The sequence below is a fragment of the Mercenaria mercenaria genome, chromosome 14, assembly GCF_021730395.1.
Source record: "Mercenaria mercenaria strain notata chromosome 14, MADL_Memer_1, whole genome shotgun sequence".
NCBI classification, from domain to species: domain Eukaryota; kingdom Metazoa; phylum Mollusca; class Bivalvia; order Venerida; family Veneridae; genus Mercenaria; species Mercenaria mercenaria.
The window spans coordinates 36,472,699-36,499,917 of NC_069374.1; the positions used below are offsets into that span (position 1 = coordinate 36,472,699).

A 27,219-nucleotide genomic window follows, 5' to 3' on the forward strand; every position below is an offset into this window, starting at 1 on the left:
GACCTAGTAATGATAAGACAATATCACCTTTCAGATTATTCAATATTCAATTATAGAAAGAATTAAGAAGTTTTAAAACTTTTTTTAACTTCTAGCAGACATACATGTAATCAATTTGGCTGTGTTCGCGCCATTTTCCGTCCGAAGAGGTGTTGTATTCTAGCGGTCTTAACAAAAAATTTAGCCTGGTGACCCATACATTTTTAGCCATTTTTATGCTCACAATACAATTATCTATACACAAGAAAAACAGGAAAAAATTCTATGAAAGAGTTTTTTCAAAATCTAAACAAATATTTTTCACTATGGGTATTTTTCATTGAAAAAAGTGAATATGAAACAATATATTCTTTTAATTTATACCCATTATTGTAAGGATATTGAAGATATAGTATAACAAATATGACTATGATATCAAATAAGTATATAATAAAACCTGTAAAAAGAATAAACCTTATTGTGCTGTCTTGATGTATATTTTGGTTGGTATTTATAAAAAAGCAGAAAATTATGAAAATGTTGAAAAATCGCTGGCAGTTTAAGCAACAGTGGGTGTGTTCAAAACAATATTTCACAAAAACAAGCCTGGTGACCCATTGTTTTTATTTGTTCATTGTTTTCAGCACAAATTTTCCTATCATATATGTGAATTTAAAAAAATTCTATGAAAGGAAAAAAACTATAGGAATTCTCTTTAAACCTCGATAAATGTGAACAAAGTTTGCTGGAAAACCACCATAGGGTATATGTATGACTTATTGAGATAAAATAAAGTTCATTAATATATAATCATGTAACACGTTATCAGATACATTTTTTGAAATTACAAATGGAAGTTTTTCAAAAAAAAATTAAAAGAACGTCCCTCCGGCACATCTTTGTACAAGATTAAAGTACGTTAAACCTGAAGTTATCATTTATCAGACTAGCGGATTGTCCGTATCGAATTTAATAACAAAATGCGGTTTTAAACACTTTCATTTCTCCAGACCGATCAGTTTCGTTTTCTCTAATCAGAACAGAAAAACACGTTGTTTTGTTTTCAATCGAATTTGTAATTATCTTCTATTATTTTTTGTAGGGATTCAAAGGAACAAACTTAAAATTGCAATACAAAAAGCCGTTTATTCAATTTGAAGCCTGGATGTAATTTGCAATTTCAGGGTATCAAAATAGATGATAACGTGATTTGCTGCATGATTATTCGCTGTTTTCAAATTTATTCCTCGTGATACATTGTTTTTCTGCTGCAAATTAAAATTTTTCTTCACAAGATTTGTTTTTCCAAATTTTGAAAACTATTTATGTATGGGTATTGAGTGGCTTCGGCACTGTTATTACGAAACCTTAACCAGCTGCTAAACTAACCACAGGTTAAATTTTGTTTCAAAATATTAGTCATGGTGGGAAACACTAGTACGGTGTTCTGATTTTACTGCCAGCATTGTTCGTTGATGGTATTTCGCTATTAATATTGATTAAGAGTAACTATCAATTTATATGGTGCTGTAACAATTTTAAAATAGACTCATTTTTTTTTTTAGTTTTTGTTTGTGTGGGAGTACTTGCTTTGTTTAACAGCAATAAACACTCTCCAACCGAGTACGAGTACAGTTGTTAAAAGAGACATGAATCGTTAATCGTTGTTTCCCTTTGATTTTATATTATGTATAAGATTACAATATCCTTGCAACGGTAATTCGAGATAACTTGATAAGGTAGAGAAAACTGAATTCTGTGAAGCACAATACTTTAAATTGTGGTATGATATTTGGATCGATTGTCATAACATTTTGGTTTTACTGATTACACACGGGCAAACAATGAAATAACCTTGGAGAGATGTAATTGAATGCTACAAAATATTCGTTTAACGATATTTTAACAGCCATGTACAGCTCTTCTGAATTTTATGTTCCGAGATATATCGCATTAACTAGTTCTGTTCTGGATGTTTCTGTACATTTTTCCTGCCCGGAAAACAGTATTTATTGTAATAAGTGTTCCATCGTACAATCTATCTCTGAGTCAGTAACTTTTCATTGATTATTAAGAATTAATATAATATCGGCAATATAATTGTTTATTATTAATAAAGTTACAATCATATGACTTTTAATGGGAGATGTACAGTATTGTTAGTATTTATGTGGATAATTTCACTCATAACAAAAATATAGAAGAAAAAAAGCATTAAATTCAGTTATGTTGAACTTTCCTAAACTTTTAGTCTGGGCAATGAGACAAAGTATAAATCAATGTTTCTGTACAACTTCCGCTTCAAAATTAAAGGGTATAAAACTGTTTTCATGTTCTAATCCACAAAAGAAAGCTAATAACTTGAGACCTGTGACATACTTAAGGTACTTGTGAAGGCATTTAGTTATTGTTTCATGCTATATTTTGTTTTCTTATTCTGGTAAATTCTTTTTTTTTTTCAATAAACGCATAAGCCACAGACATCCAATATCAGTTACCGCCTGTGTTCAGTAAAAGGTTTTAGGTTCAGTAGATCAAAGGTCAAGGTCACAGTGACTTTAAGACCGAAAACGATAACGCTTCTGCATACGAACTCCAACTTATTTGGCAGATGCGATATTGAGGCATTCGCCTTATGAAGATCGAAGACTGTATGCCAAAGCGTTATTATCGAGCGGAAACTTGTTTTCAGTCCAGGTCACTACTGAACCCTAAAACAATACGGGCCCTTAATGGCCACAGACAAAACTTCAATGAAATTTGATTTATGTAGGCCTATGCGTTCTTCAGTCATCGGTCGGAAACGGGGGGACAGACTGACGATCCGACTACTATTTGCATCCTCGTTTGGGTCATAAAAACACTAATAGCATTTACTACTGCTCGGCCACTTGATCTTCTAAACGAAGATCTGAGAATGACCCGTTCACATTCGTCTTCTGTATATTTTGGATTTCCACTATTGCTATTTTTATTTTCGCAAATCTATTTTTTTTAACCAATCAGACGACTTGTTCAAATGTCAAAGAGTAAGAAAAATGTGCAGTCAATCCAGGGCTCGAACCCGGGACCCCTCGTTTACAGAGCAAGTGGCCTACCGACTGAGCTAACCGGCTATCTGACACATAACGACATAAAAATTGTAAATATCAAAAATCAAGGCTAACTATACATTTGAAAAATGTTGTAAGTTAATCTCTGAATGGCTAGCGAAAGGGTCGTCAGAACGAGGCTATCAATAGATCCTAAGCGTAGCGTAATAGGAGATGCACTTTAGTCAGATTGACTGCTCGAAGCACCTACCCTTTTACGGTGTTTTTTCGTGAATTTCTTCATAGGTCAGACTGTTCCACAAAATATTTTTATAGATTGTTTCAGGGGAAGGAGGCTTTCTATACTATGATAAAAAAATCAGCAGTATTCTTTTGTCAAAATGTCAAAAATAATTATTTCTGAACATGCACACTCGTTGTTTTTTCTTAATCAGATTAGTTATCATTAATTTTCATACTTGTACGGGAACTTGTATGATTTCCTTATTTATTTCAGTAAGCGTCTGACAGTTAAAACTCTGAACATTTTATTTATCGGATACATAAATTTTCTGCACGTGCGAGGACTTGTACAAATATGAAATAGCAACATCTTTATTAAGACATGGGCAGGGCGGTTGCTGTATTCAGTTTAATCCTATGTTATGACTTGTCCTAGGTTTGAACCTAGTTAAAACTTTCATTAGTTGTACTCATAAGTTATATCCTAGGTTCAAATTTTGTAATAAGTAGGTTTCGTAATATTAATCCCAGTGTAACAAACAGTGTAACTTTTGAACAGACTGTCTTTTTAAGGATTTTTTATGAGGGCTAAGATCTTTGAACATGCATTGACTGTATAATAAATACGAGTTGTTGTTTTTTCACACGTAACGGTTTATGTTATGTTTTGACAATATGATAGTCAAGGAATATGATTTTTGCATATCTAAATCTCTTTCATGACACCGGCGCCACTTTAAGAAGATATGAATTTATTGTCTGAAAACGCATTGTTATAAATTCAAATTCCTCAGTGTGTCATCTGAAAACATGGAACAAAGCACTTTTACCTTGAAGTACGAGGTGTCTTTAAAAATGTTATCGCGGAATTTCTGCATATGTAGCTGTATAAATATGTCTGATGCTGTCCCATGACAGTTTATATATTATTCATTTTGTTTCACAATCTAGATATGAATACATTGGATCAAACTTTAGAAATATGAGTGGTTTTCAAGATAGAGAAACAATTATGGAGAAGCTGCATAAACATTCACTGTAAAAATATTCGAATACAAAACAAACAAGAGCTGTCTCCATAGGATGACACATGCCCCCGATGGCACTTTGAATGAATAGTTATGGCCGATGTTAGAGTTTAGGACCTTTGAGCTACGGAGCTGGGTCTTGCGCGCGACACGTCGTCTTACTGTGTCACACATTCATGCATAGTTATTTTAAAATCCATGCATGAATGACAAAGACATGGACCGGACAAGCCCATCAATGCACTATCATGAAAAATGACCTTTAACGTCTAAGTGTGACCTTGACCTTTGAGCTACGGACCTTGGTCTTGCGCGCGATACGTCGTCTTACTGTGGTACACATTCATGCCAAGTTATTTGAAAATCCATCCATCGATGACAAAGATATGGGCCGGACACGCCCATCAATGCACTATCCTTTAACGTCTAAGTGTGACCTTGACCTTTGAGCTACGGACCTGGGTCTTGCGTGCGACACGTCGTCTTACTGTGGTACACATTTATGCCAAGTTATTTGAAAATCCATTCATCGATGACAAAGATATGGACCGGACACGCCCATCAATGCACTATCCTTTAATGTCTAAGTGTGACCTTGACCTTTGAGCTACGGACCTGGGTCTTGCGCGCGACACGTCGTCTTACTGTCGTACACATTCATGCCAAGTTATTTGAAAATCCATCCATCGATGACAAAGACATGGGCCAGACACGCCCATCAATGCACTATCCTTTAATGTCTAAGTGTGACCTTGACCTTTGAGCTACGGACCTGGGTCTTGCGCGCGACACGTCGTCTTACTGTGGTACACATTCATGCCAAGTTATTTGAAAATCCATCCATCGATGACAAAGATATGGACCGGACACGAAAATTGCGGACAGACCGACAGACTGACAGACCGACAGACAGACGGTTCAAAAACTATATGCCTCCCTTCGGGGGCATAATAAAGGTAGTTACGCACTTTTGGATAATTCTTTCTACAATTTAGAATTTGATCAAAATGTTTGTTTCTGCTTTTTTTTTCAGATTAGGATAATCTGTAACTGATCTTAAATGTGAGTATTTCGTTCGAGGGTTACTGTTTTAGCGAGTTACCCGCCAAAGCAGTTATCATATATTATGACAATTACTTCTGTATCTGCAACCAGGACTTATTATTTTTCTTGCATATCATATTTTACATATTATACAATAAAATGAAGCCAAACGAATCTTTTTGGTAGCATTCTCTCTTAATGAACGCCCTTAATCAGAACTGAGACCATGACGTTTCAAAGACGCACAACACGTTCGGTTCAGTCTTATTATTTGAAGCGTAACGTTATGTTTTTTTTTTCGTGAAATAACGTACATACAACATAAAATATAGCCCGTTAGATGTCATTAACAGCGTGAGATTCATCATTGAGTACATACGTTTTTGGGTCTTAAGGTTTGCTTTTTATATAATTATACAGGAGCATTTTTGTGTTTTAAATGTCATGCCTTTAGTTTCCATTGCGTGTGTTAGAGATTCACCTGGCGGGTATTATTTTTTATTTACACTGTCCCGTGACTTTGGAACATGGTGGGGATAAGAGTGAGGTTGGTTGCGCACCATAAACCAGTTTAAGCTCCCCAGTGGTGTTTTTGGAACGTGTCATTCCCTGTGTGATATTTATCCTTGTTTTTTTTGTGATGCCAGACTGGTATGCAGGTAATCTCATCGACGGGAAACTAGTCCTGTTTGAGTATAAATAGTACACACTATAGAGAAACACAGTTTACATGTGTGCTACCATTAAAAACTGAGTTTTTTAACAATCAACTCTTATTGTATGACATTTAATTATAAACGTAACTCTATATGCAAACTTAATTTAATATTTAGTAAAGTCAAATACAAAAAAATGAGGATTTTATATATTTGAAGTAAATATCAAAAGATAAAATATTTTATTGAAAGCTGCCCATTGAATATTTGTAACAACATTTATGCACGAGAATGATACACACTTTAAAATCATATTATAGTTGATTTTAGGCTCGGCTGCATATCAGTGACTGCAGTGATCAAGAAAAATAAGTACTATACTTGCCACGATCTTTAACAACTCACTTGAAAAACTATCAAGGAATGATCCAACACAACATTTCATATTTAAATCAAACTTAGCATACGATTTGAAAAATATTTTGTTAACACATACGAGACTTTCTACAAATTAGTGATCTCATAATACGACTTTGTATCATTTTACGACTTCAATCCATTTTACAAGTCAAAAAATACAAATCTTCTAGCGCTTCACTTATGGCATGGACAAGATTAGGATGGACAAACGGTTTTCAAAAATCTGCTTAAAATGTTTAGTTCATTGTTTTTGTTATTATGTAGCTTATGACATTTTTTTCCTGTTAAAATGTGTTTATAAACTTTTTGTGACATTAAAAATGGCCGCAAAATGAGAAAAATTATATGCTGGGGTTTAGATTTATTTCTGTTATATTTCTTTAATATATTTAAGGTATAATAGTCCAAATATAATATACAAAATTTAAAAATTCTATTTCAAAAACATTAAGATATTGACAATAATTTATGTGTTGCATTAGGATTCTGTAAATTGTCAATATAAAAAAGGTAGACTAAATGAACGAGAGTAAAACGTAAAACGGAAAAAAATATAAAAAAATACGTCATTGTAGCATCATATAAAAGGGGAAAAACTACGTGCCAGTAAAAGTTCGAAGTCTACACGTCTATCTCCTTGTAACTACAAATAAACAAGAGGGTCATGATGACCCTGAATCGCTCACCTGAGTAATATGAGCCACATGTTTCAAACGGAAAACTGACGATAAAATATTGGAAAGTAGGTCAGTAGGTCACATTCATGGTCACTGAAAGACAGTTTTAAGATTGGTGTGCAAAACTGTCCATGTCATCCAAATTTCAAGGCTGTATCTTAAAAAACAAGAAAGTAGGTCAGTAGGTCAAGGTCACAGTCAATTGATCCCTAATCACTTGGGTCATCAGGTAATTATAATTAAACAGTCTAGGAAATATGACCTGATAATTTTTTAAGTATTTTTTTCCTATATAACTCATAATCATAACAAGTGACTCCCAGGGCGGGGCCTCTTTTCACCCGGGGGCATAATTTGAACAAACGTGTTAGAGATTCACCAGGCAATGTTACATACCAAATATCAAATGCCTAGGCCTTGAACTTTCAGACAAGAAGATCTTTAATTTTTTTCCTATATAAGTCTATGTTAAACTTGGTACCCCCAGGGCAGGGCCTCTTTTCACCCTAAGGACGTAAATTGAACAATTTTGGTAGAGAAACACTAGGAAAGGCAACATACTTAATATCAAAAGCCTAGGCCTTGCAGTTTCAGGCAATAAGATTTTTAAAGTTTTTTTCCCTATATAAGTCTATGTAAAACATGAGACCCCCCGGGGCAGGGCCTCTTTTCACCCCAGGGGAAATTTTTGAATAATTTTGGTAGAGGACCACAAGGCAATGCTACATACAAAATATAAAAGGCCATGGTCATGTGGTTTTAGACAAGAAGATTTTTAAAAATTTTACTATGTAAGTCTATGTAAAACTTGTGACCCCCAGGGCGGGGACCCGTTTCACCCCAGGGGCACAATTTTAAAAATCTTGATAGAGGACCATAAGATGATGTCACAAGCCAAATATCAAGGCTGTACGCCTTGCGGTTTTGGACAAGAAGATTTTTAAAGTTTTCACTTTCGGTTGCCATGGCAACCAGAGTTCTGTATGGAATTAAATTTTTTGAATAATTTTGAAAGGGGACCATCCAAGAATCATTCCTGAGAAGTTTGGTGTAATTCTGCCCAGTGGTTTTCAAGAAGAAGATTTTTTTAGAAAATGTTGACGGACGCACGACAGACGACGGACGACGGACATTGAGCGGTCACAAAAGCTCACCATGAGCTAAAAACTAAACGCATATTATTTCATATGTGTATTTAACTTTTGTGACTTTTTAGAAAATATTTCAAAGAGGTAAATGAATATAATTATATCATTGCATGATTCGGTTTTTTAAAATTCGAATATGTCCTGGTCCAGTGGAAAAATTAATTATTGTTTGAAATTCAACCCCAAAAAATATTTCACCGGTAGTTAAGTTAAATGTACATGCACAGCACGATAAGCTCTTCATTGATTCGTTAATTAAGTGCACTTTTTAAATTTCTAAATCCACCACCATGAAGGGTGATTGAAAATCGATTTCCGGCATAGGAACAATTATACTTCTTCATGTTGTTTTAATAATAAAGATACAAACATAGATTTCCCGCATCAGAACAAAGTACTCAATTCTTTGTTGCTTGATCGAAACAAAATTGCACTTCTACTTCTAGAATTACTTTGACTTAAGAGCTATATGACAGCATAATAATGATTTATGAACTTTTGAAAATTACTGGCGTTTAAATGTTTGTTTTTAGGTGCTTTGTGGCGATCGTGAAGATATTTCGGTGCAAATATTTGTTTTGCCTTTTTACGAAATATAAAGCATCCTGGATAAATGAGTCGCTATTTTTCCTACCTATTGTCCGACATTAAGATTGAAATGTAGGTTAAATGAAAAGATAATTTTTAACTATAGGCTACATAGATTTGCCACAACTGATAAAAGTAATTTGATATTTCGTACCTTGATCGGAACAAAAGGAACTCTGTCTTCAGAATTTCTTGAATTGAAGAGCCATAAGAAAGTTTAATAATGCTGGATGAGCATTTTGGAAATGACAGGCCTTTATATCACATAAATCTGTGCATGAATTGCGGGCATGAGAGAAACGGTTTATTTCCGTATCAAGTAATATAATAAGACAATAAGACAGATTGATGACATATATGAGTGTTCTTCATATTATGTCAATCCTACGGTCAAAATAAATACAGAGGAACTAAAAAAGATATTTTAAATAAGATTATAATGTATAGAATTAATTTGTAAAACTGTAAAAGTCTTCATATTAATATGGTGTTATTTGTGTGGCTTATATCAAGTGAATAAACTATAGGAATACACTCCAAAATATATTTACAGAGAACACGAACAAAAATAAATAAAGAAACTCCCTAAAGCAATTTGATATGCAACAAAAACAAAGCGCAAAGGAAGAAATGTTACCCGAGAACGTGCTGAAATGCCTTTTAAGTGATTTATTCAAAACAGCCGTAATCACTTATCTTTATATATGTCTCAGATTCAGAAACGAAATATTTGTTAGTTTCAAATGTGCAACATCAAGGCCACTGACCGTTTCACATTCTTTTTCGTGTTTGATCCGCGGTGGCTGAACATATTAGGATCAACACGTCATATCTCCTAATCAAAGGTGGAATGTAAAAGGTAACCACTGATTTGTTATAACTTAAAGGTAATAAAAACTGTCTGTAATGAATAATACCATGGAACAGCTTGACACCATATTTATTTCGTTTCTTGGCATATATCAATGGTTTCTGTTCAAAGTTCTTAATGTAGCTGACTATCGTGGTGGGTTTATTAAGTTTGTGATCTTCCAGCTGAATTAGCGGCATTATTTCTTTTGTTTCTGATAGCACAACGGAATTGTGCGATATGATTTAACAGATACATGATACATAAGGTCTTCTTTATCTTCTACAATGTATCATTGTAAATCAGATATCCTAAAAGTAAGTTTCATGAGAACTAGTATAGTAAAAAAAAAAGGCCACAATTATCGCGTTTTGTTAATAATTGCTATCTTGATTACATACTACATTATATTTTAAGTCTAATGTTAACACCAACAGCATCCAAACGTTCACAAAAAAAAACTCTATCAAGACAAAACACACACGAAAGCACTCTTTCGCCTTCACATATAGCAATGACAGTAAAGTTGGTAGGCATTTGATAGTTAAACATTTGAAAACCAGTTACATACTAGTTGCCTGTTGGCTTTTGAAAATTTATTGGCAAGTTTGATTCCTTTTTAAGCTAGAAATAAAACACACTCTAGCAAACGTTATCAATTTTATAAATACAAAATTAAAATACTTATTTATCGCGGGTGGTTAAATTTTGATATGGCGGTAATATAAAGTATGTTATTTTTTTTCCTTAAAAAAACATAGATCAGATTTGTTGTTATGGTACTACAAACCCGCTTGTGCCAAGGGAAAATAAATTCAAAATCAACAGGTATGTTAGTAAAATAGCAACCATGCTGTTTTTCGTCGAAACATAATAATATTCTTTTGTATAATTTAAGAATAATGTTACTAAACGGTATGCATGTAATATACATTTATTGATCAATAAGTGTGTAATCTGCGTCAAATGAATATTGAAATAATTTATGTTATATTTCTATAAATTAATCTTACTGTATTTATACCGAAGAAAAATGTTCATTTCCAGAAGAACAAATCAACGTCTATTTATTACGTCATCTCGCAAACTACTTTTTAATAGAAAGCCAGTAGCTTATTTCTGAAATTTGTTATTCCTGGATTTTCACGCCCTTCAAAAGCTTGTTCGAAGTCTCCGTGATACTTCTGTCACATCTACTGTGCAGGACGTGGGTTGGACAATGACGTAACAATCTTTAGGATTATAAAATGTCAATTTAATATATGTAAATGTGTTGAGCTGTACTAGGTCGCATGTCGTAAATTTCATTGTATCTCATGTACAGCCATAGAGCCATTAAGAAGCATTCTATGCTTCCAAACTATATATATGTTATTGATTTTATTACTAATAATTAGTTTGTGTGTTCAAATACAAAAATAACTGACGATTAGCTTTTTGTTTGTTTGAAAAACGTCACATGGACTTCATGGAATATCTTTCGTCGCCTTTTGTATAGATTGTTTTGGAGTTTTGTTTGTTTGTTTGTTTTAGGTTTAACGCCGTTTTTCAACAGTATTTCAGTCATGTAACGGCGGGCAGTTAACCTAACCAGTGTTCCTGGGTTCTGTACCAGTACAAACCTGTTCTCCGCAAGTAACTGCCAACTTCCCCACATGAATTATCAGAGGTGGAGGACTAATGTTTTGGAGTACTAGAAAATGATGTTTCTAAAAATATTTAAAACCTGCAGTTAACATGTAACAACGTTATTGGCAAAACAGTCTTAATCAATCACCAATTTCTTCAGTGTCATTGTCTCAAATTAGAAAAGTACATTTTAGCATGTTGTTTTGCTTTCAAGACGTAAACAATATTAGATTTATCTTTAACGAGATTCAAAAAGACAATAAAATCGAATTTCGTGCCTTAAAGTTGCACTTTAAGCGTCTTGTCAGAGTTACGGAGAATAACAGTTAATGTCTTTCTATACTTGAATATACCGGGGCGAGTTGGAGAAAGGGTCATCCGGCGAGTAGCAGCTAAATCTAATAAACATAAAATTGAACTACATGATATGGTTCCTTACTTATTACAATCAAAAAGTTAATTTTTTACCTTACCGTCTGACTTCAGTGTAGTGTAAAAATAGGTACTTAACACACATTTGTGTACATACAAGCAAATATGTTGTGCCTTGAATCAAACACGACCTGAAACGTCGCTAGTTTGAAATAAAATGCCAGCAGTCGCTACCTAAAATACTCCATTTCAGGTACAACAATGTGAAATTTCTGTTTTAACAGGTTAAGAGGCTAGAGCTATATCCTGAAATGAAAATGGTAACAAATACACAACGTCAAGGACATTGTATCATTCCGTATTGATGTTGAACAGAATAGAATATTTTAATTTACCGCGGCAGTTGGCATAGCCGCTGCACGATACAATGTTTACTTAGTGGCATACAAAGCTGAACTTATTGAAGTGTAATTAAGGGGTAGTGTAGTCTTGTTTGGAGAACGTTTTTTCATAAATTAATCAAAACAATCTTCCCCCACTACGACAAATTAAATATTTATTTCGAAATATTTGTTAAAGTTTGCTGTATATTAGCATCTAATGTAATTACAATTTCGTCTGTCGTTATCTCCAATTATTGTCCAAGAAGAAGTATAGTTTCTAATGCAGACATCCATTAATCAGATATGACTCTGAAAATTGCAAACAAAACTTATCCGTACTTGAATTCAGTGTTAATATATTTTCTGGTCCTTTAGGCTCAGGACTTACACAATACATGTGTAAAAAAGTTCCGATTGAGCCGGTGCTAGTGGGCCTGAGGTGTTCTGCTTTCTTTCCATTACCTCCCATGAACGGACTCAGTCAAACCGTGTCTGCTGTTAGTTGGCTCGGTTTGGTTCTAGGTTTCCAAAGGATCTTCTTACAGATTTTATTTCCTAAACAAACTATTAAATAAAGAGCCATCCAATTCATCGTAAAATAATTTTTTTTAAAATACACTCCGAAGGGTGACGATAGCACGACAATTCCATTCTATGATTACTTTTTAAGCTATGCACGCCCATCTTTCACTTAAATATTTTATTATTAGATATTTGCTTCCAATGCAGGAAATCCTTATCAAGTCTATTTAATAGTACCACATGTACAATGTAATTGCATACAAAGAGCTTTATTTATAATTAAATGACATGCAGTAACAGTCAATTGTTAAAATACTTCCAGTTTTTTAGTCATGCTTATACTGTTTATAGCTATACTTGTATAAAGTACATACATGCAAAGTACTGTAAACAGGTATACTCGCGATGGTTTTAAACGCTCTCAAATTGATATGGTTTGATGATTATCAATATTAAGGTATTGCTTATTTGGGTTAGAGGTTACGGTATTGTGCGTAAGTTTGATGCTAGAAAAAGACTCGGTGCACTATTATAAAAACTATTATTATCATAAAAGTGGGTTCGGATTGTGCAAATGAAGCTATAGTCATAACCTCCTCCTGTATAGTTTTGTGTGTTTATGTTGTTTGCACCTGTCATATTATTGCATATTATGGCAGACCTTTGGACAGAATTTTATCTTCGTGTACAGTCAGTAGTGTGCTTAATATACTTATCCATCGTATCTATCACATCTTTAATATGGACATGGAACACGGAGAGTGACCCTATGAGTACGGGGCACATTTCAGACCTAGATGATATACGATGGTCGTTCACAAAGTACATAGACTGATGCTATAACTTCAAAACTAGCGAATAATCCGTGTCACAGCAGGCGTCTCTAGTCTTTACTTTACACAAATATCTTATAAAATGATGGCGTTGTAGGACGTATAGGACTCTCGCTCAGAGTGCTGGTCAAGTTTTCACCCTGTTTCTGAAATGGAAATGTTTTATATATCAACAATTATTACTTACAAATTCAATGTACAACTATCTGATCAAAACTGATATTGAAATGTTCCAAGTGAACATTTTCATGGGCAAATAAGAAGGGAAGTTGCTATCTTCAGCGCGTCACTAAATTCACTGTCTCCGATGACAGTCAAGACATAAAGACAATTCTGGAATATACCTACCACCGGGGTACACTCTTTTTCCCTGATAATATCACCGTTCGTCCAGGCCTGCTTAATACAAGAGGTTGATAAACATACATTGACCAATCGTTTAGCATATTATATTTTTTCTTAAGATCTATGTTTTTGTTTTTACACATAAGTATGTTTCCAAACCTCCCTATATTTTTAGTGATTGAAGACCTTAACATTCAAGCAACCCTATCTTTTTGACGAGAAAATTTTAATATGTTTTGCGGTTCAACTTTAAATAGTGGTAATACCTGGGTACATGTAGGCCTATTTTATGCATAATAAACGTAAACTTCTTTTGACTTTCATACGTGTTATATTCCATTGTGTCCAACGTTCATATTGTTTTCTTTCTTTATTCGCACTGTAAAAATATGCAACCATATTTGCATGACGTTAGTATTGAAACACTATAAATCATGAAACGTTCCATCAAAACACGCCATGTGTTTAGCGTTTACCTTTTTACAGGTGAACGCTATACATTTTTATTGTGAAGTCTCCAAGATATGAATCTCTTAAGTCTCACTGTGAGTGAGTTGTTTCGACATGCCTGGCCGTTAAAGCTGTTTTGTTTATTTTTGTTTCTTGTGTGTTCTTCAAAGGCATTAAGTGCATGTGTATATCGTTTATTTTCACATATTTGTACACGAGTATTTTGTTGTTTACATAATTATCGTATTTAAATTACTATATACAACGTGTGTTTGGGCTTCACCTTGCGTTGATACCATATATCTGCACTGTGGCGTAATTTTGGAACATGGTGTGGTTAAACGTGGATTTTGGCGCCCCTCATTAACTTGTTTAGATATATACCAGAAGTGTTGTACACTAAGTCTTATTTGTTTGTTGTTATCGTTTTGTATTTTTTATTGTTATACCTTTGTGCAAATTTGCACATCCATCTATGCAATGCTGTTGCGTTTCGTTTAGTGTGTGTGTGTGTGTGTGTGTGTGTGTGTGTTCGGGTTTAACGTCTTTCTCAACAATTTTTCAGTCATATAAACGACGGTTCGTTCAAGCGTTCTTGGAATTAGGTTCTTTATATTTTATCTTTGTCCTAGTGTTAAGTGTAGCAAACTGCATGAAACTAAATGCCATTTGCAGTTTGTATTAGATATCTTCAGTCAGGTTATCGAGCTGTCTGTATCTTGAAATTATTCTGAAAAAAATAAGTAACTTCTCTTCTTCCGAAAGGTTAATTTCATTATTTCTTTCTCGAACAGCAACATTTAAATAACCAAACATCCTTAATTACATTGATTAAAGACGAAAAAGTAAAATTCTAATTTAAAATTGATAAACCTACGCCGTTTTAAGATTACATATGATTTGCAATTTTAGCTAATACTTAGGGAAACGGCATAATTAAAGTCTTAAATCAAATGATTATACCAATACTTGTAGTATTCATAGCTACGACTGTTTTCAGTAATTAGCTGTTATCCTACTAATTGTACGTGTGGTCTCTATCTGTCAAATATCTTATTAGATGAAGCCTTACATATAAAGGTTATTTTTCACTAAACTTAAGGAACGCTGTTTTCTGATAATTATTTTGAAATTCCAATCAAGATTTTAGGCGAAACAGTACACTAGTTTCCTTAATATGTTCCAATTTATCAATCCTTCCTGTCAAGTCAACAAAAACACACAAATCTAATCTGGAGATAAAGGTAATATTATAATAAAATCATCATAAAACAACATTGTGCTTCTCTAACCTTGACTCAATAATATTTCAATAAAAAGCGTTACAGCTATCTCATCAAGTGTAGCATATTTCTCTGAACGAACAACTATAATCTAGAACACAATATCAAAGGTAGCCCTTTAACATATGAAGTTTTGGATACTTACTAATAATGCTTGTGTGAGAATAATGATACTTATTTTATTACTTCTGTGAAATACTGAAATTTATCAGTGAAATAAAATTGATATTTTCACTGTTTCAAACAGTGAAAATATCATTTTTATTTTTCACTAGTACGGAACTACATTTGAAATCGCAATGATATGAATTACAAATGATATGAATTTCCTTGCAAAATATTTTTCAGTAAAGGTAAAGATGTATAGAAACAATAAAAGGACCATAAATATTTACATTTTATCATGATGAAATGTAAAAGAAATCGGGAAACGTTATAGAACTATTTCTAGTTTTTTTCTACAAAGTCATCCTTACGTCACGACATGATGATGTTATGATGCGATGCACGTGAAGTTACGCGGACAAGGTTAAAAACATTAAAAATGCATAAAATAAAAAGAAAATTTGTTTGTTTCAGTGTAAGATTGAAATGTATTTCACTCGTAAACACCATATTTTACATTTTCTCACAAACAAATATCCTCTATATATTTCTTACATACATAGGCTTTGTAAAAGGTGGTTAATAAAGTTAAGTTTGGGGGTATCCCTTGTGACATATTTTCAATCTATATTATTCTTTTAAATGTAGACATATGTAACAAGATATTGTCTGTGAAATAATTGCATGACTGTGCAAAACCATGAAATGCTTCGAGCTTCTCCTTTAAGGCTGAACACCACTACATCTGGCTGATCTTTATTTCATATAAAATCTACTTACTTTTTTTTGTTACTTTATTCCAACATATTCTTGAAAATCAGATTTTAAGAGATAAACTAGGTGTTAACTTTTGTTTAAGAAAGCTACAATTCTCTGAATCTACTCCTTGTCGCTTCTTTCAAGGTCTCTTTCCGAGACTTTAAGTTCTTACGCCATCATTTCTAATTTATCTATCAGGCGATAGGAAAATGCTTGTGATTAGACAAATTAGACAAGCTTAAGGGAAGGATTACATTTGGTTTGGTAGTGACCAGCTTTCGTTTTAAATATGAAGGAGCCGACGAATACAGGTAAATGGCTTTTAAATGTGACCAATAGAAACGGGTCTTTCAAAGCAGATATATTTTCCCAAATCTGCGTATCATAGTTTAATGGCAACAAAAGGAACCAATGAATTTGTTCAATGTGGCGGAAAGTTAAAAAGTGTCTACAATTAAGGTCTTTCATCTCACAGCAAGCATCAAGCGAGCCGCATTCTAGCTTTTAAGAAAAATAATCTTTTACATAATCAAGTTGTTACATACGGATATAACGTATTATTGAAATATATGTTAAATATTATCGTACAATTTCATAGTAACACTGTAAAAACGACAATTATGTATCGAAATTTTTTTGTCTTCAAGTGAGGTCGATATTAAGATTGACATCACTTGTCCCATGTAGATATATCCTGATTTCGACCGAATCTTTATGGCAGTAATTTGTATATTTTTATTTATAAAGGCTACTTATCAAAAATCAGAATCAAAATTCTACTTGTATGATTTTAAAAATTAATTTATCTGCTGCTGAAGCTATTATTTAGTGATGTATATGTTGTTTTCTGACAGTTGTTTAATTAATGAGTAATTATCATGACATAGATTAGTAACGTCATCATGTCGTCAAATTTGATTAACACATTTTTTCTGATCATCTTTTTCTTCAAACTATAGAAGTCAATATATTCATTCTTATAGAAAACCTCAGCCACTTTTGAAGAATCAGAGTAAAAATTTTCACGACTGCGGGTTCCTATATTTGAAAAGAATTACGGGTGAACGGTTTGGTGAACGATGGCAGAAATCTACACTATAGTTATGTTTTTTGCAAATTATGTTTAATATTTAAAAAAAATAATTTATAGAAAAACAGTGTTTTAACACTGTTTATACACAATGGGCGGTTATAGGTCAGGCGTAATAATTTTACGAGGGCACGTATTACCGCCCGGGTGTATAAGTAGTGTTCAAACACTGTTTTGCTATAAACTAGTTTGATTCTAATATGTCTAATATATCTTTTATTGTAAAATTTAAATCAAATATTATGGAACTGTTTCTTCGCACATGCATTACGCCAAATGATAGGTCGCCTGACGCTCCTTTGTTTATACAACACGCCGGGACCGGAAATGGTAATACGTCTTTCGGAAGAATTTAGTTTGATTGAAAATGATGGAGAATTATTCTGCAAAGCGAATAACCAAGTCAGTATGTGTATTAATAATGGCATTTGTGCAAAATGACATTTCGTTTTAAACATGCTATTAAGGAAAGTAGCTGATAAAGTTTGAAAGCGCTATTTCTAGGTGAATACATGGCGCTAAATATTACGTCGACGTGACATCAACGTAATATCGTTGTGATGATTTTAAGCATTGCTCGTCACATTAGAATAAGATTGTAAGATAGCCATTTATTTTGTTGCACTAAACGTCAACACAATTTTTAAAAAATTATAACGGTATGATTTATGGTATACTGTTTTACACGGTGAACAAAGTTATATAGACAGTCTCAGAGTTTATTGATGAAGGTAGTGTCGTTTACACAGGTTACACTGTAAACGACTTTTCAGCTGGAGTGTTAAATACTGTGTCGTTCGGTGTCAAAATCATGTGAAGATAAGTGTAAGTTCATATAATGTCGTTACTAAAATAGGAGATTTTTTATCTTATCTTTAAAACTCGGTTTGTTATATCATTTCAGAATGAACAGACCGTTATAGTAGCTGTAATACTGAGAGAAAGGTAAGTGCCTTTTGGGTACATACAAACGTCTTTAAAATTATTACCTTACATACATTGATTTAAGCGATTGGCACGTTTCTTTCTTCATTAGGTGTATTTAGAATGTTTATTTTACGATTATGAGAAGATATGTGCCTTCACGTTTAAATGAACGACATAGAAAACGTTTCCATTCCGAGTGTTCGCCGAGGTCATGTAGTTAGTTCAGATGTTTGCTAACTATCATTACACGTCTGTGGAAATAATGCACGTAGATCACAAAAATATTTGTTTCTATCGAGTTATTTTAAGTCAAGAAGAGAGATCTCTTGTTTACATACAGTAAAACTTAAAACTGATTTTTATCATATGAAGACCTAATGTTACAATTTTTTATTCATTTTCAGGTGTATTTAACAATGACTCTCTTATTTTCAAAATTACTGTTAGTCAGCGTTTTAGGTAAGTTTATTGTTTATTATAAACTCTTTGCCTTTTTGTCTGTTATTTGATCCGGAGCGGCGCCAATGATGTAGTTGTAAAAGAAACATATCATGAAAGGACTTTATAGTTCTCAGTGCAACTTCAAACTAAAAATAACATAGTCGACAAACTGTATTCTGCAGCTTAAGCATTGATACACGAAATTCAATCAATATTAGTAAACACTGATGTAATGTGTAGGCTCAATTACCTACCAAAAATTGGCTATTTAAAGGGTAAGGAAAGCTAGAATTTTTAAAATCGGACAACTATTCAAAACGATGTGGCAGCTTGAAATTTAAGAAAATGGCTGATAATGGAGGCAGCCGTTTTAGTGTGTTTATGACGTCATTTACAAACTGTTAAATACTTTAAATAACAAACAAAACTTTTAAAAGACTATTTTTTATATGTTTCTTGAGTGCAAGGTGCAAAACATGATCATTTCTTTCATTATAGCAGGAAAAGGTAGAGAAATTATTTTACAGTAATACGTAAATGCAGTTCAAATGAGTATCTAAAAAAAGTTAAATCCACCACAAAATGGCCGCCAATTTGACCGAAAATATTTAAATGCTCATTACTTTCTCATTTTACTCCGATTTTGGAAATCCTTTCACTTCTTTAAATAATTCAAGAAATCACGGCTGAAAACGTTAACATTAGAACAACGTTGCCTTTCTCTTTAACAGTACAATCAGTACATATACTGGAACAAAATTAATTTATCATTTATCAAAGGTTTTCAATTTTTTTCATATATTAATATTTCAGCATTATCCAAAGCCAAGTTCGATCCCATAGCATTCTCTGTATCCCAGCATGCAGCACTTAGTGTCAAAAATGAGACGGTACTCCCATATCTTCATGTGAGTATTTTTGAGTATTGATCAAGTAATATGTACATGCTTGAAAAACAAAAATATTAGCGGGATTTTCAGAACGTATGTTATGCCTAACCCTGCTTTAATCGTTGAAAACAATAATCCAGCTTCAGATGCGGAGTTATAATAACACGTATTTGAATGACAAATACTGATCTTATTGAAGAATAAACCATTATTGAGATGTATCTTTTCGTATTTATACATATTTTAGGTATGTAAAATGCTATTTTTGCGCTGTAAATATTTCCATCGTACTGCTATAAGGTTTGGTGCTTCGATGGTTTTTGCTGTGACGTACAGGATTGATAATGATTTGATCACATCATAACTGTTACACTTTCAGTCTTCGTTGCTTAATAGGAAGGTAATCAAGGTCTTGCTAGAAACAGGGTGGTTTTTATCATTTACAAGAGCATATAAGGTATTTTAACAATATCTATCATTGATCAAATACAAGCAACAATTAAGAGTAAAATATTGTTGTACTTGTATCTTATAGATATAACGTTAAGCCGTGTTCAGTTTACATGTAATCCCACTTTAAAGGAAAAAATGGTCTATGTAAGATCAAACGTGTATTCACTTGAGACATAATACCCAGCAACAAAAATATTGCATCTTGTGAGAATCATAACATACAGTAAAACAGACAATATTCTCTGTACAAAATCAAAATATTTCTTTCATGCCGACAGGAGTTTCCGGTGATTTCCCTATAACTGGAATACTCTGTGTTACAGTTGACTTTCGTGCTGTAAATGGCGTTTCTCCAACTACATTTAACTAGTAAGTTTGTGCGCTAATTTTTATCAGTTATATAAAAACGGGGTAACGGTCAGATTTTTCCCGTTGATTCCCCGTGGAAAAATCAAATCCATATGTCCGCCTACCGCTGTCAGTTTTAACCTGCTAGTTTTTGTACTCAGTCAAGTGAAGACAAACTAATCAGCTGTTTTTCCTTCATTATGGTTAGTGTTTCATCCTATTTTAGAGAAACAACTAACCAGTTTTAAGGTTCTCTCCGTCATTTTTAACAACAAGTTGCCTCCCTCCTTACGTTAGGTTTTGGACATGAAAATGGAAAAAAAACAATTGGTCTGTTGGTTATTTCTCCCTTTAGTCAGTATTTTTGCTTTAATTATTTTCATTTCATGAAAAGAAAGAAAAAATAAACTAACCAGCTGTTTTTCTCCACCTTAGTAGTTTTCCCCCACAACGTTTCCATCCTTTCATGAACAAAGGTGAGAAAAACTGCAACACTTTTTTTCTGTACCAAAAGAAGGAAAAATAAATAACTAGCTGTTTTTTACTCGTGGTAAGTTTTCCTCCTTAGGTTTTGTGCATAAAACGAGAGACAAAACCTCAAGGTTAGGTTTCATCCCTTGCATTTCGTAATAAACATGCCCAGTTGTTGTTGTTTGTTTGTTTGTTTGTTTTGTTTGTTGGTTGTTTTTTGTTGTTGTTTGTTTCTTTTTTTTGGAGTGGGGGGGGGTGTTGTGGTTTTTTTTGTTGTTTTTTTTCTTCTTTTCTCTCCTATGGTTAATTTTCGTTCTTGATTTAAGTTCATTTGTTTTCACAAACGGGGAAACAAAACAAAACAGTTGATTTTTTTCTCACACATGCTTCAAAAACCCCTCTTACCCTATTAGTTATTTGTACACAAAAAGAGAGAAATAACTTACAGTTTATCTTAGTCTAACCCCCAACCCAACTCTCCCCCAATCCCCTGGTTAGTTATTTTATTTCAAGCAAAAACTTACCAGTTGATTTTCACCTGGTTTACAGCGTACGCACAAAGGGGAAAACAACTAACCTGATTCATAATGAAACTAATTAGTTTGTTCTTCCCACACATCCCAGTACTGCTGATTTCAGAAAACAATGACAGGTAGTAAATAACGAAGCTGTCTCTCTAGTTATCGGTGAGAGGGTAATTTGATCACGTCTAAAAGTATATTTCTATCGATCACAATGGTTTAAAGTTACAGAAAAAAGCGATAAATATTTATTTATTTATTTATATTTATTTATTTATTTATTTCGTTGGGTTTAACGTACCGACACAATTATAAGTCATATGGCGACTTTCCAGCTTGATGGTGGAGGAAGACTCCATGTGCCCCTCCGTGCATTATTTCATCACGAGCGGGCACCTGGGTAGAACTACCGGCCTTCCGTAAGCTAGCTGGATGGCTTCCTCACATGAAGAATTCATACAAAAAACACTGCTTTGCTGTCAAAAGTATTGGAGTGGAGGTGGTGGAGATGGTGGTGGTGAGGAGGTGGTGGTGGAGGAGGAGGAGGAGGTGGTGTATGTAATAGCTCATACCGCCTTCTGTCATTGTCAATTTGACTTTTGACTTTATGCGTCTGATCCACGAGTGATCGATCAGAATGCGTCGTATCACTAACCAATCAGAACACCGCTATATATTATATTGAACAAAGTTGTTTTGACTCTATTTATTATACTTTACCTTTGAAATTCATTCTGTGCCATTTTGGGTATCAAATTGTAAGGATTTGGTAAGCTTACTTTGACGCATTTTATGTATGAGTGGCCACACATTCTGTTTGTGTAAACAAACGTTTTAATTTGATACCAAACACCGCTATAGTCGTTCCAAGAATAAGGGTGAAATGTTGTATTCCACGCATGAGTAAATAAGGTAAAAATGCAAAAGAAGACAAATACTGTTTCCAGTTTGTCATTTTTATTGACAGCATATACCAAAACGTACTTTTACAACATTATTCAAAACATATTACAATACAGTAGAGTACAAAGTAGGCGTTACTCTAATGTCTTCTAAATATTGTTCTAGAATGTCGAGTAAATGTTCTGTAGCTTCACGATATTCCCGTCTAAACTGAAAGTGTCTAAACCAATTTTCAAACAAAGTCACAGTCATATATACAAATGCAAGCATATGTAATTTTGTTAGTTGGTCGTGTTACTTGTATAGCTTTCGTTATTAACGAAAACTTTGGTCGTGTAGTAGTTGGACTTAATGCTCCAAACCCACCAAATAGCCTCGTTATCGTTCCAAAGTTGCCTAGTGTGGTACTGTATACCCACATTGGGTTTGATTCTGTTAAGGGGCGCCCGCTATTTTGATGAATCCGCAGTTTGGAGACCATTTATCATAATAAGGTATAGTCCGTTCTTTCTCAAGGGCTTAACTTCACGTGACATCGAAAATATTCGCACACGTCCGCTTTTCCGCTGTAAAACAGTCCCACACTTGGCAGCTCAGATTTATCGGGAAGCATTTGTTTTTGGTAGGTTTCAAACGTCTTACATTGAGTCGCTTTTCGTAATATTCCATATTTTGGTTGAGAAATGCGCAGTCGACGGCGTTCATCTTGCTAATGAGTACTGTTTTATAAACACCCCATTTATATACACATAACCTGTTTTCTGAATGGTTGCTAATTTTAGAACTATTGTCACGCAGTTTTACCAGTTTTCGTTATCAGTAGGATTTCATTCTTAACACTGTAGCGCTCCTGGCTGGTTCATGTGGTCTCATTCAGGAAGTGATCTTCCTATATGTGATACAACTTCTTTTAAACAAACATAGGGGAGACCGGGGCACCATGGGACAAAAATTATATGTTTTCATTTTTCTAAAACATCTTGAAAAAACTTTCTGTGATTGTCGTGCTATTTCAAAGTATAATCCTTCATGTACATGAGGGTAGTTGATGGTCATGTTTTGTGCTATCGTTTAAATTGACATATGCATCTTAGAAGACTAGCTCTAAAATGTCCCATTGTATCCCGAAACGGGTGCACCACGAGACACACCATGGCAACCATGGGATAATGACAATATAAACAGATCTATAAACTTTATTTCATCTGAACTGCCATGATAACAATTGTTAAGCATCAACATCAATAACAAGGCTAATCAAATGCCATTTAATTACAATGTCAGACCTTCCTTAAACTTTAAACAACCTTAACTGTGTATTAACTGCTCCATAAAAAAGTGTAAGATGACACACTCAATTAAACCCTTATCATGCTAGACACGACTGATTTCTGCCTTTGCGGTCAGAGAAGATCATGATCAGTCTGCACATTCATGCAGTCTGATCAAGATCTGCACTGTTCGCCATTCAAAATGAAGGTGGGACAAGTTTATTAAAGAAATTTAGCAGGGTAAGGGTTAAATATACTAAATCTATGAACTTTACTTAATCTTAAATGCAATGACAATTCAACATCAACATCAAGACAAGACTCAATAACAATTTTAATATGCTCGTCTCTGTTAAAACACTTATGCTAGAATGACGTTTCGTTAACGAGTGGCGATGTAAAAGTTTTTGTTGCGATAAAGAAAGATCGCTTCTATATTTTATTTACTGTTTAGATTAAGGACATAATTAGAATCGAAATAATTTATAGCAAAACCGTGTTTTAACACTATACACTCGGGCGGTTATACGTCTTACAAATAATTTCACTCGGGCTGCGCCTGCGTGATAATAAAATTATTACGCCCGACGTATAACCGCTCATCATGCATAAATAGTGTTAAACACTGATAAGCTTAGTATCCGTTAAAACACACTTATGCTAGAATTACATCACGTTAACGTGTTGTGACGTCAATGTTTTTGTTGCGATCAAGAAGGAGCGCTTCTATATTTTATCTACTGTTTAAGATTAAGAGCATATTAGATTCCAAATAACTTATAGCAAAAGAATGTTTTATACTATTTATACATTCGGGCGATAATACGTCGTACAAATAATTTCACTCGGTCTGCGCCATTGTGAAATTATTACGCCTGACGTATAACCACCCATCGTGCATAAATAGTGCTAAAACACTCTTTTGCTTTATTTCTTAAATGACAGATCTACCTTTACCCTGAAACAACATTTATGTCTAAGGTTAAACAATTCGACAGTATAAAATGAACACATGTAACTTTTTATTAACTTTTGAACTTTAAAGTAAAACTGGCTTCTCCAGTAATGGCATATCAATATCAATACCTTTACTCAAAAATAATGAGTACGATCGAGGTCAAGCCTAAGCTGTTCTTCGGCAATTCTAGTGCTTCCTTTGTTGCTCGGCTGAGGCAATTTCATAACAATGTTATCAAAATCCACATCATCAGTATCCTCGATGTCGGGAATTATCAGTATCGAAGATTTATCTTTTGTGGATTGGCGTTTTATAAAACTCAACTCATAGGTTAAGTTTTCTTCGTTTGTACCCATTATTTTACCTATACAATACCTAGTGGTTTTATTCCAGCTGTACTTAAATCTGCGGATCTAAATGTGAACACCTGGTCGTAAAATGTATCATTGTTGCCTTCCAAATCAGTGTCATCTGAGTCTGAGCCAAAAGTTTATCATTATTATTCTCACAACGTGTGTCACTATCAGAACTGTCAAGGCTCTCAACCTTACCTTTGCTTTTTTAACAACTAGTTTAGGTATCAGACACCTTTTGATTTCTTAATCCTAATTTTTTTGGTCTTCATGCCTTCTAATATCGCGCTTCAAACTGGTGTATCAGTCAAAATTTGTGTTTTTTGTCTTTGCTCATTTAGTGGCAACCTTTCTTGGTCCTGCTTTTAAAAGTTAGAAGTGGTCTTATGTCTTCTAGTAGGAAAATTTGCGTCGAACTTCCAGGTACTGTATTTAGATTCTCGCTCTGAAGATACATACATGGCGAAAATTGAAATTTGCACAACCATGCTATCATACAAAATGTTCATCTTGAAAGAAAACATAATAACCAAATAGCATTTAATTGTTAAAAGCCCAACCAACCCAAAAAAAAAACCAGACGGATATTTCATCCAAACTGCTAAATTAACCATAAACTGATGTTTTGCCTACTATAATTCGAAAAAGATAAGAAGATTTAGTATTAACAAATAAGTTTTTATCAGCGGAGCACTCTCTTTAGATGCTGAACATGTAGCATCTCTCTCAGCAGGCACTGTTTCACGTTCGGGTATCTAAGTAATAGTAAAACAGATTCATTTAATTTAGTGACTGACTGACTGACTTGACTTGACTTGACTTGACTTGACTGACTGACTTGACTGTCTGACTGAATGATTATTTTTTTGTGATTGGAACTGAGTTTTTATTTTTGTATTATTTAAATAACACAGGAGGCATTTCCAACTATTTCAAACGCATTATAGAACTTAAATGTTGTAAGCAGTGGTAAGTACCGGTACCTGATTGACTTCTAAGCTTTCACGGACTGGAGTTTGCTGAACCGCATTAGAATGACCAATAGACGACTGGCAAGATCGATCCGTCTGTAATGTACAATTTCGTTATAAAGATATAGTTTATACTGTTATAGGTTCATTCTGAATATTATATTTTACATATATGTTTAGATTATTTTGATATGATGCACTTTTGTAAATTTCACATAAGTTTCATTTTCTTTAAACAAAACTATATTTAACTATTTGCCACATTTTTTCATATAATAGGGGTGTATAAGCCTTTTATACCAGCCGATTCCGGATACTGCGTGGTAAAGTTAATTTATGCTATTTTTAAACCCATTTATTGTGTTACTTTTATTGGATCGTATATGAGTAAGAAATTTTTATACTACTACTTCTATATATGCATTTGTTGGAATAGTTGTGCATTAGTTAAGTATTGTTTTATGTTGTGTATCGTGTTGTTACTATCTCGTGTTTTCTATGTATTAAGTTTATAACTCACACTGCAATTCCTAAAGTCACAGTGCTCTAACATGTTAATGTAGGCATGGTTTTTATGCCCATTCCTCTTTCGGTAATCAACACAACCTATTACACAGTATGTGTGGCACTGGTTTGTTGATGTGTCAAGTGTGGTGTGCTGTGTGTTGTGTGCTTGTCACCTTCCGCTTTCAGCCTCCGCCGCTGGCTAACCTTCTGGTGAAAAAGAAGCCGAGTGCGTAAGTCTTCCCTGCCAGTACATCGGCTCTCTGCAGACAAGCCCTTTTGCAGTGCCTCCCAGTTGACGCCACACGGTAACTGAGCAGCTTTCGGCCTCAGTCAGAACTGCAGGGGACTCGGAGGAGGTCTGCCCCAGACATGTTGCATGCCAAGCCCACCGGTGTGTGGACACGCCAAGCCTATGAACAAACCCCCAGCTATTGGACAAATAGCCCCTGTGTTCCCATGGAAGGGTATGAACTCGGAAGTAAGGGTGAGGTAACCCCGAAAGAAACCTAGAGAGTTGAACACAGCAGTGTTGGGCCATTGGCCTTCTCTTAACGAACCACAACAACATGCAATATCGCTACACAGTACGTACTATCCCCAATGATAAAGTGATTCTCGCCGAAACGCGAGGACGAGTCCATTGTATGGTAACTGATAAAATAACAATTCATATTGCTTACACATTACTTGAAAGTAAATTATACGTATTTGTTTCATTACAACAATCCAATTAGTATACTGCACCATAGTTCAGTCGGGTAAAATGCAG

At 34.0% G+C, this 27,219-nt stretch overlaps 1 protein-coding gene across 1 annotated transcript in view; it reads left to right on the top strand.

Annotated features, from left to right (window-relative positions):
- Window positions 1-16,623: 16,623 nt before the first annotated feature.
- LOC123527266 (uncharacterized) overlaps window positions 16,624-27,219 on the top strand; it is a 34,434-nt gene continuing 23,838 nt past the window's right edge. Inside the window, exons 1-4 of the mRNA XM_045306617.2 lie at window positions 16,624-16,657; window positions 18,341-18,381; window positions 18,768-18,822; window positions 19,618-19,712. Of these exons, the coding sequence (XP_045162552.2) occupies window positions 18,780-18,822; window positions 19,618-19,712 (138 nt within the window). The 5' untranslated portion in view covers window positions 16,624-16,657; window positions 18,341-18,381; window positions 18,768-18,779. The remainder of the gene's footprint in view (window positions 16,658-18,340; window positions 18,382-18,767; window positions 18,823-19,617; window positions 19,713-27,219) is intronic.